General features: G+C 44.1%; 1 protein-coding gene across 1 annotated transcript; it reads left to right on the forward strand.

Moving 5' to 3' along the window:
- The first annotated feature begins 5,146 nt into the window (after positions 1-5,146).
- On the forward strand, positions 5,147-5,911 carry LOC102438935 (small proline-rich protein 3-like). Its single transcript, XM_006093258.1, has one exon. It carries the CDS (start codon positions 5,147-5,149, stop codon positions 5,909-5,911), a length of 765 nt encoding a protein of 254 aa, XP_006093320.1.
- Positions 5,912-10,529: the final 4,618 nt, after the last annotated feature.

Consider the following 10,529-nt stretch of genomic DNA (forward strand, 5'->3'; position numbering starts at 1 on the left):
TGCGACCTATGACACGTGTGTCAGAGGTGACACGCGACTCATTTTTTGGTTGATTTTCTTTGTTAAATGGCATTTAAATATATAAAATAAATATCAAAAATATAAGTCTTTGTTTTACTATGGTGCAAAGATCAAAAAATTTCTATATGTGACACGGCACCAGAGTTAAGTTAGGGTTTTTCAAAATGCTGACACGCCGAGCTCAAAAGGTTTGCCATCACTGCCCTAAGCTCTTCCACAAAATACCGACTTCTGCGCATGGGCCACGAAGTTTCAATCGCACTGTATGTGCGCGCCCCCACGTGGTATTCTGTGGAAGAGCCATACTCAAGGGGCCAATGAGCCGCATGTGGCTCGCGAGCCGCGGTTTGCCGACCACGAATCCGTGGTCGGCAAACTCATTAGTCAACAGAGCCAAATATCAACAGTACAACGATTGGAATTTCTTTTGAGAGCCAAATTTTTTAAACTTAAACTATATAGGTAGGTACATTGTTATTAACTTAATTAGGGTACTCCTAAGGCTTAGGAAGAGCCACACTCAAGGGGCCAAAGAGCCGCATATGGCTCGCGAGCCGTGGTTTGCCGACCACGGGCCTAGGGGATTCCAAGTGTTTTCTACCACAGTTCCATACTCACTCATTCATTCAATATTGATTGATCACTCCATCCTATGCCAGGAGCTCTGCTAGGAATTGACCACACAGCTGTGCACAACCCCCAACTCTGCCCTCTGTGTACTTAGTCCCTGGGGTTCTGTTAGGTTTGTAACCATCACCTACCCCCTTTCACTACATCTTTGCTCTCTAGGTCCCAGTAAGGATCTCTGTGGATGCTGGCTTGTTGCTTCTCTGTAGACTGCAGGTTTTCCTTAACTTGTTACATCATAGTTATGCAAATCACCTGGTCATTTCCCAGTTCTGATTGGATAATGAGGCAGAGCTTACTCTTTCTCAAGTGGCCACATAGGGTAGCCATCATCTTGCAGGGTGGGCAATAATTTGAAAACCAAACAACTCTTTCTGTCTCCTTTGCCTTCTAGTTTGCTCCCAAATCCCAGTTACAACCTGTGTATACATGATGAGGGCAGTAGTGTGAGCATACAGAGCAGAGACATTCATTAGCAAACAATGTATGCTCCCCGCCTCCTCTCAAGGGTCTGAACTTCACCTCCACCTTACCCAGCTCTTGCTGGCCCCTCCCTAAACCCTCCTAGGGCCAGCCTCCAACCTCAGTGCCAGCTACAGCCATCCCATGCATATTTTAAGGGCTCAACCTTCCTCTTTATTCAGTTTGGTTTTACTCATTTGTTCCAGACAACCTGAAAGCATTTTCTAAATTACTTTCATTTTAAAAGTAACTAGAAGATTAGGAAAGCTTAAAACAACAACAACAACAAAACAACCCCGCAATTTACCCAACCCTAGTTTATGTGATATCATAACATAATGTGTTTCAAGTATTTAAAATGCGTTCATATTCAGGTATGTCAAATAGGACTAGGTTTACTGATTTCATTGATTTTGCTACTTTACTTCACAGGGGAAGAGAGGGATATTAAACTAGTGTTCCCAAATATCTTAATGCGACATTCAAAAGCCTCTCTGATCTAGTTCTAGAGGAACTTTCCATACCACTCTACACTGGAACACTCTGATTCACCTTTATTTTATGTCCCTACACAGTGCTGGGGGCCCATGGACACAAGGCAAGCATGCAATTACTTCAGTCATCTTATGGCTTGTAAATATGCTGCTGATGTGTATGATACCCTTGAACAGTCAATTCCTTACTTCCAATGACTTTGGAAAGACCACTGTCTTCCACCCGGTGCCACTGATTTATCTCAGTGATTGAACCCTCAACCTTGTCATGACTGGTGGCTGCAACTGTTCATAATCTCGATGTCAAGGATTCAGTTCTATCTCACCCTTTCTGGTAGCCCTCTCCAACACGCTTTCCCCCCGCCAAACCTCTGATCTATTGGTGCTCCCAATTTGAAAAGCTCCCTTGACTGTGTTATGGTTTCTCTTCCTCCTAATCATGGAATATTCTTATTCTTAAAAAGTCAGATGTTGTTTATGTTCAGTTCAGATTTAACTAGGCCTCCTGTATTTTTAAAATTTATCTTTATTGTTAAAAGTATTATCAATGTCTCCATTCCCACCCCCAGCCATTGACCCCTCCCACCCCACTACGCCCCTCCCAGGCCTTCAAGGCACTATTGTCCATGTCCATGTGTTATGCATATATGCATATAAGTTCTTGGTATCTTAAACCAGTCTAATATAAACTCTCAACTCCTTTGGTCTCCTCCTTGAAGCTTCCTGACAAAACCACAGCGTGTTAAAGCCCAACTTTTTGCCCAGCTCAGTGGTTGCACGTCAACCCATGAACCAGGAGGTCACAGTTCGATTCCCGGTCAGAGCACGTGCCTGGGTAGGGGGCATGCAGGAAGCATCAATCAATGATTCTCTCTCATCATTAATGTTTCCATCTCTCTCTCCTTCTTCCTGAAATCAATAAAAACATATTTTTAAAAAGTCCAGTGTTCTGACAATTCTGCATCTCCATCTGTGCAGCTGATTGTGCTGGAGAAAAACACAACCCCACTGAACAGAGCTCGCTTCACGTTCATGACCGAAAACCTCCAAAAGGGTCTTAATGCTACATGAAAAATCATTCTCTCTCTCTCTCTCTCTCTCTCTCTCTCTCTCTCTCTCTATATATATATATATATACATATATATATATATATATATATTCCAAGGCAATGCATGCTTTGTATTTTAAGCCTTTGCTTCTCTCCCAAAATCTTTTATGCCTTCTCTCACACTGTCAGTACTCAGGAGAAGTCCCAGAGTCCTCCCATTATTTATATTCAATTTAAAAAAAACCCATTGATGTTAACTTCTTGGCTATTACATAAATTGGGGGGGGGGGGGGTCGGCAAATTAGAGCCATGGTCGGGTTTTATATCCCACTGCGAAAATCATATAAAATAAAAATTTTAGTGAGCCTAAATGAAAGTTGCATTGCCCCTTCATTCAGGTATTATCTATGGTGGTTTCAGAGCCTCAGCAGAATACTTGTGACAACAAACATATTTGCCATCGGTCCCTTTTCAGAAAAGTGTGCCGACCCTTCGTCTATCTGTGCTCTAGTCCAAAGTCACTTAATCTATTCCTTCTCCCCTACTCAAGAATATTACCCTACTTTCTACCCAATTCTGCATCAGCTTTTCCCCATCTACTACTAAATTACTCCTATTAGTGTACCAAAAAGCTGTTATTTCTCCAATCTTAAACAAACAAGCAAACACCTCTTCCTTGTTGTCTCCCCTCTGTCTCTACCAGTTACTGCTCTCATTTGCAGCAAAAACCCTCAAGAGTAATATGCACTTGAGGGCCACAATTCTTCCCCAAATTCCTCTTAACCATCCCCATCACGCTACACAGACTGCTTGCATCAGCTACCAATGGCCTCTGCGAAGCTATACTCCTCGGCCAATGCTCCTTCTCGTCTTACCTGATCCATGGGCAGCATGACTCAGTGGATCACTCTGCCTCAAAGCTCTGTTTTCACTTGTCTTCCGAGATACCACACCCCTTGATTTGTCTCCTACCTACTGGATGCTTCCTCCTAGGCCTTTTCTCCTGGTTCCTCTTTTTCTCCTCTTATCGCAAGAGGGCCTCAGGACCTCCTCTCTCACTCCGGCTCTCTCCTTCAGTCCTGCAGCGTGAAGAGCCACCTCTCATGCTCATGACTCCCACATTTACACCCCAGCTCAGACCTCTCTCCTGAGGTCGAGCTGCATTTTATCCAACCGCCTACCTGGCATCACATGTGAGCACCTAATAGACATTGCAAACTCAACCTTCCAGTCCAAACACAGTCTGAGCTAACCTTCAAGCTCCTCTCCACACCCAACCTCTCTCCCCTCCCTCCATTACTGGCAATGGTATCCTTCCTTTTCAGGCCTAATTCTTTGTGATCATTCTTGACCACTCTCTTTTCTTTCACGTTCCACTTAGTCTGGCTGGAAAGTCTGTTGGCTCCCTGTTCACAATTTACACAGCACCTAACCATTACTCACCTGACCCCACTTCACCTCATCTTCTCTCACCCAGATTACCAAAACCCTCTCCCAGCAGTTCTCCCTGATTCCTCCCTTGCCTTATAGTCTCTCCACCCCGCAGCCAGAGAAATACTTTTAAAAGGAAGTCAGAGCAAAAGCCAAAGTCCTTTAATGGCCTACCAGGCTCTCCTTGATCGGGCTTGCTGCCTCCCTACCCCTCACCTCTTAATCCATCTCCTGTTGTCTCCCCCTAACTCCCTGGGCACACTCACTGAACTGCTGTGCTTTCAGGACAAGACAGGCCTGCTCCCACCTGGGGCCTTTGCGCTGGTTGTTGTTCCTTCTACCTGGAAAGCTTTCCCCAGATATCTTCATGCTTAGCCTCTGTCACCTTCAGATCTGAGATGTCACCTTTCATTGTGACCTACCTACCTTACCCTCCTGATCCCTCAGTCCTGCTCTACTGTATGACATTACTCTGTTAACCTCTAACACATCATACCGACTATGCTATTTACCATTATGTTGACTCCACAAGCCAATTATTTGTCACTTTGATTATTGAGTTCCAAGTGTTTGAAACTAAAAAGTGCTCAAGAGTTGAATGAAAAAATTAAATGTCTACTTGCTAATGAATTTGCCTTTTTTTACTTAGTTTTCAATAACCTTGAGAGTTATCTGCTATCTCCGTTTTACTTTGTTAAATTAATTGAATAAGGATGCCAGTGGACTGAATAGCTTTAATGCTTTGGTGACCTACAAGAGCAAACCTAAACCCAAGCCTGCAATGCCTTAAAGCAGTGATTTTCATCTCTGCTTTGTCATCTCACAGCACACATATTAATTACTAAAATTTTGTGGCACAGCAAAAATACATATTTCTTTCCAATCTGACAAAAAATAGGTATACTTTTGATTCATTCACACCGGACAGCTATTGCTGTGTTGGCTGTTGTCATTTTTTTATTTGACAATCTAAGGATAAAGAGGTCAGTGCCCCTTACTAAATAGTCAGGTATCCCATGTTTTAAAAATTTTTGCGGCACGTCAAGTTGCTTTGGCTTCGGCATGCCGCAGGAGTATACCAGTGCACCGCCGCCAGGGTACAGCAGTGTGCCGCCGCAGGAGTACACCAGTGCGCCGCCGCCAGGGTGCAGCAGTGCGCCGCCGCCGCCGGGGTACACCAGTGCACCGCCGCCGGGGTACACCAGTGCGCCGCCGCCGGGGTACACCAGTGCACCCGGATACATCAGTGCGCCGCCGCCGGGGTACACCAATGCACCCGGATACATCAGTGCGCTGCCGCCGGGGTACACCAGTGCACCCGGATACATCAGTGCGCTGCCGCCGGGGTACACCAGTGCACCGCCGCCGGGGTACACCAGTGCGCCGCCGCCGGGGTACACCAGTGCACCCGGATACATCAGTGCGCCGCCGCCGGGGTACACCAATGCACCCGGATACATCAGTGCGCTGCCGCCGGGGTACACCAGTGCACCCGGATACATCAGTGCGCTGCCGCCGGGGTACACCAGTGCGCCGCCGCCGGGGTACACCAGTGCACCCGGATACATCAGTGCGCTGCCGCGGGGTACACCAGTGCACCCGGATACATCAGTGCGCCGCCGCCGCCGGGGTACACCAGTGCACCGCCGCCGGGGTACACCAGTGAGCCGCCGCCGGGGTACACCAGTGCGCCGCCGCTGCCGTGGTACACCAGTGCACCCGGATACATCAGTGCGCTGCCGCCGGGGTACACCAGTGTGCTGCCCCCCGAGGTACACCAGTGTGCCCCCACCGCTGCCGCGTAAGACCAGTGCACCGCCGCGGTAGACCAGTGCGCCCCAGCACTGCTGCCTTAAGGTTAAGAAATCAAAACCTAGCCCAGCCAGCACAGCTCAGGGTTGAGTGTGGACCTATGAACCAGGAGGTCATGGTTCGATTCCTGGTCAGGACACACGCCCCGGTTGCAGGCTTGGGGGCAGCCGAGGAGTGGGGCAGCTGGTCAATGATACTCTCTCATCATTGATGTTTCTATCTCTCCCACCCCTTCCTCTGTGAAAAATATATTTTTTAAAGAGATATTAAAACTTAAAGATAACCAATCACAAACACCCAATTAGGCTGTAAGCTGTAGCCAAATAATTCGTTCTGTGCTTGCAACCTTCTCCATAGGAATCTTTCACCTGGCTCCTGGCAGCAGGCAGCTTCTCACTACTTACAACTGTGCTGCCTGATTCAATTTGATTTTTGCTCAAATAAATTCTTCTTATTTTTAGTTCCCCTCAGTTCATATTTTAAAAACCTATAAGTACACCAACCATTAACAAACTTAAGCAACTTGCACAAATTATACATTAAGTTGAACAGTGAAATTGAGGATCGTGGTCTTTTTTTAAACCCTGAAATAGTGTTTTTTCAGCCTTCTTCATGGCTGCCTCCGTGTTCCTGTGCAAGAGAACAGGAGGAATGCCAAATCCACTGGTGCCAAAGACACATCTTTGTCGTCCACCAGTAAAGCCAATTTCTGTACATCAAAGCTGAACTTCCCAAAATAACAGCAAGGAAAGTTAAGGGTTTCCATTTGTTCCTAAAATAACATAAATTTAAAAGAAAGACCTATATAAGACTTTCATCAATAACAAATTTTAAAAATATAAAAAAATAACATACAAATTTAAAAGCATTTAAACGGGTAGAAATCTTTTAAAAATACGTGAAAGTAAACATGGAACAAAGCACTTACTTTGGTCAGGTTTAACGATTTCCTTGATGCAGTTGTGGTTGAATAGACTCGAGATGAACTTGGTGAGAGCTGATTAGAGGTTTTGGGGACCCAAAAGCAATGTAGAACTAAAAAAGAGTGGAGGAACCCTGCTGAGGGGCTCAGTTGGTTGGAGCGTCATCCTGAACGCCAAAAGGTCTTGGGTTTGATTATTGGTGAGGGCACATACCCAGGTGTTGGGGCGCCTGGGGTAGGCAGTCAATTGATGTTTCTCTCACATCAGTGTTTCTCTCCCACATCAATGTTTCTCTCTTGCTCTAAAAAAAAAATCAATAAAAACATCCTCAGGTGAGGGGAAAAAAAATGTTGGAAAATGGAAAAAAAATAGAGAGAAAATGCTACCTAAATAGCATTTTTTGAGACAGATGATATTCCCTAGGACACGAGAGCTGATAATCTCAGAGAACCTTTCTCTTGTCTTTTGCCTTCAGGAGAACCAAGCACTATCTCCAAACCGATATCTTTAACGTACAAGACACACCCAGTCCAAAACCAGAGGGAAAAAAGGTACTGCCTCTCATTCCTGGGCTTTTCAACTCAAAACTCAAGCTCCTCCCACTTCCACGGGGGTAGGGGGGAAGTCCTCTCATTTGCATCAGGAGCTTTGGAGAAGGGACACCTTGGAACCTGATAAATTGAAAACCAAACTGCGTAAAAGGTACAGGCATGCCTCCAATTGTGGGGATTGTTGGCGTTGGCCCTAAGATTTGTAGGGAGAGGGGAGAGGGACAATTTTATGTCACCATTAATTCTCATTTAAAGTCAATATTAAAACTGCATAATCTCACCCTAACTGGTTTGGCTCAATGGATAGAGCATCAGCCTGTGGACTGAAGGGTCCCAGGTTTGATTCCAGTCAAGGGCATGTACCTTGGTTGCGGGCACATCCCCAGTAGGGGGTGTGCAGGAGGCAGCTGATCGATATTTCTAACTCTCTATCCCTCTCCCTTCCTCTCTGTAAAAAAATCAATAAAATATATATTTTTTAAAAACTAAAGACTCCATCAAAAAACTATTAGACTTAATAAAAGAATTCGGGCCGAAACCGGTTTGGCTCAGTGGATAGAGCGTCGGCCTGCGGACTGAAAGGTCCCAGGTTCGATTCCGGTCAAGGGCATGTACCTGGGTTGCAGGCACATCCCCAGTAGGAGATGTGCGGGAGGCAGCTGATCGATGTTTCTCTCTCATCAGTGTTTCTAACTCTCTCTCTCCCTTCCTCTCTGTAAAAAATCAATAAAATATATTTAAAAAAAAAAAAAAGAATTCGGCAATGTAGCAGGATACAAAATTAACGCCAAGAAATCTATGGCATTTCTATACACCAATAGTGAACTTGCAGAAAGAGAGACTAAAAAAACAATCCCATTTATCATCGCACCAAAAAAAAATTAAGCTACCTAGGAATAAACTTAATGAAAGAGGTAAAAGACCTCTACTCAGAAAACTACAGGACATTGAAAAAAGAGATAGAGGAAGACATAAAGAGATGGAAGAACATACCATGTTCTTGGATTGGTAGAATCAACATCATTAAAATGTCCATACTACCCAAAGCAATCTATAAATTCAATGCACTTCCCATTAAAATACCAACAGCATATTTCACAGACCTAGAATTAACTCTCCAAAAATTCATCTTGAATAAAAAAAAAGACCCCGAATAGCTGCAGCAATCCTGAGAAAGAACAAAGTAGGTGGGATCTCAATACCAGATATCAAGCTGTATTACAAAGCCACTGTTCTCAAAACTGCCTGGTACTGGCACAAGAACAGATATGTAGATCAATGGAATAGAATAGAGAGCCCAGAAATCGGCCTGAACCAATATGCTCAATTAATATTTGACAAAGGAGGCAAGAACATACATTGGAGTCAAGATAGTCTCTTCAATAAATGGTGTTGGGAAAATTGGACAGATACATGCAAGAAAATGAAACTAGACCACCAACTTACACCATACACAAAAATAAACTCAAAATGGATAAAGGACTTAAATATACGACGGGAAACCATAAAAATACTAGAAGAATCCAAAGGCAACAAAATCTTAGACATATGCCAAAGCAACTTCTTCTCCAATACAGATCCTAGGGCATTGGAAACTAAAGAGAAAATAAACAAATGGGACTATATCAAAATAAAAAGCTTCTGCACAGCAAAAGAAACCATCAACAAAACAACAAGAAAGCCCACTACATGGGAGAACATATTTGCCAATGTTATCACTGATAAGGGTTTAATCTCCAACATTTATAGGGAACTCATACAACTCAACAAAAGGAAGATAAACAATCCAATCAAAAAATGGGCAAAGGACCTAAATAGACACCTTTCAAAAGAGGACATTCAGAAAGCCAAGAGACATATGAAAACATGCTCAAAGTCACTAATCATCCGAGAGATGCAAATCAAAACAACAATGAGGTACCACCTCACACCTGTCAGAATGGCTATCATCAACAAATCAACAAACGACAAGTGCTGGAGAGGATGTGGAGAAAAAGAAACCCTCATGCACTGCTGGTGGGAATGCAGACTGGTGCAGCCACTGTGGAGAACAGTATGGAGTTTCCTCAAAAAACTAAAAATGGAACTCCCATTTGACCCTGTGATCCCACTTCTAGGAATATATCCCAAGAAACCAGAAACACCAATCAGAAAGGATATATGCACCCCTATGTTCATAGCAGCACAATTCACCATAGCTAAGATCTGGAAACAGCCTAAGTGCCCATCAGTAGATGAATGGATTAGAAAACAGTGGTACATCTACACGATGGAATACTATGCTGCTGTAAAAAAGAAGGAACTCTTACCATTTGCAACAGCATGGATGGAACTGGAGAGCATTATGCTAAGTGAAATAAGCCAGTCAATGAAGGAAAAATACCACATGATCTCACCCATTTATGGATAATAAAGACCATAATAAACTTTTGAACAAAAATAGATACAGAGGCAGAGCTGCCTCGAACAGACTGTCAAACTACAGCGGGAAGGCCGGGGAAGGTTGGGGGACCGGAGTGGGGGGGTAAGAGATCAACCGAAGGACTTGTATGCATGCATATAAGCATAACCAATGGACATAAGACACTGGGGGGTAGGGGAGGCTGGGGGATTGTCAAGGGCGGGGGAAAAAAAGGAGACATATGTAATACTCTTTGTAATACTTTAAGCAATTTAAAAAAATTTTTAAAAAAAAACTGTGTAATCTCTACAAGTTAATAATTGAACACAAGCCCTAACTGGTTTGGCTCAGTGGATAGAGCACTGGCCTGCGGACTGAAGGGTCCCAGGTTCCAGTCTGGTCAAGGGCATGTACCTTGGCTGTGGGCACATCCCCAGTGGGGGGTGTGCAGGAGGCAGCTGATGGATGTTTCTCTCTCATCGATGTTTCTAACTCTCTATCCCTCTCCCTTCCTCTCTGTAAAAAAATCAATAAAATATATTTTTTTAAAAAATGTAAGTTACTAAAGGCGAGAGCCACAGCTCCTACTTCTGCACCTAGTGAACACAGTAAGTAACATATGCACTGAGTATAATTAAGTATTCATTTAGTGCAGTGGTTCTCAACCTTCCTAATGCCTTGACCCTTTAATACAGTTCCTCATGTGGTGACTCCCAACCATAAAATTATTTTCGTTGCTACTTCATAACTGTAATTTT

This window comes from Myotis lucifugus, unplaced genomic scaffold (assembly GCF_000147115.1).
Source record: "Myotis lucifugus unplaced genomic scaffold, Myoluc2.0 scaffold_111, whole genome shotgun sequence".
Taxonomy (NCBI): Eukaryota; Metazoa; Chordata; class Mammalia; order Chiroptera; family Vespertilionidae; genus Myotis; species Myotis lucifugus.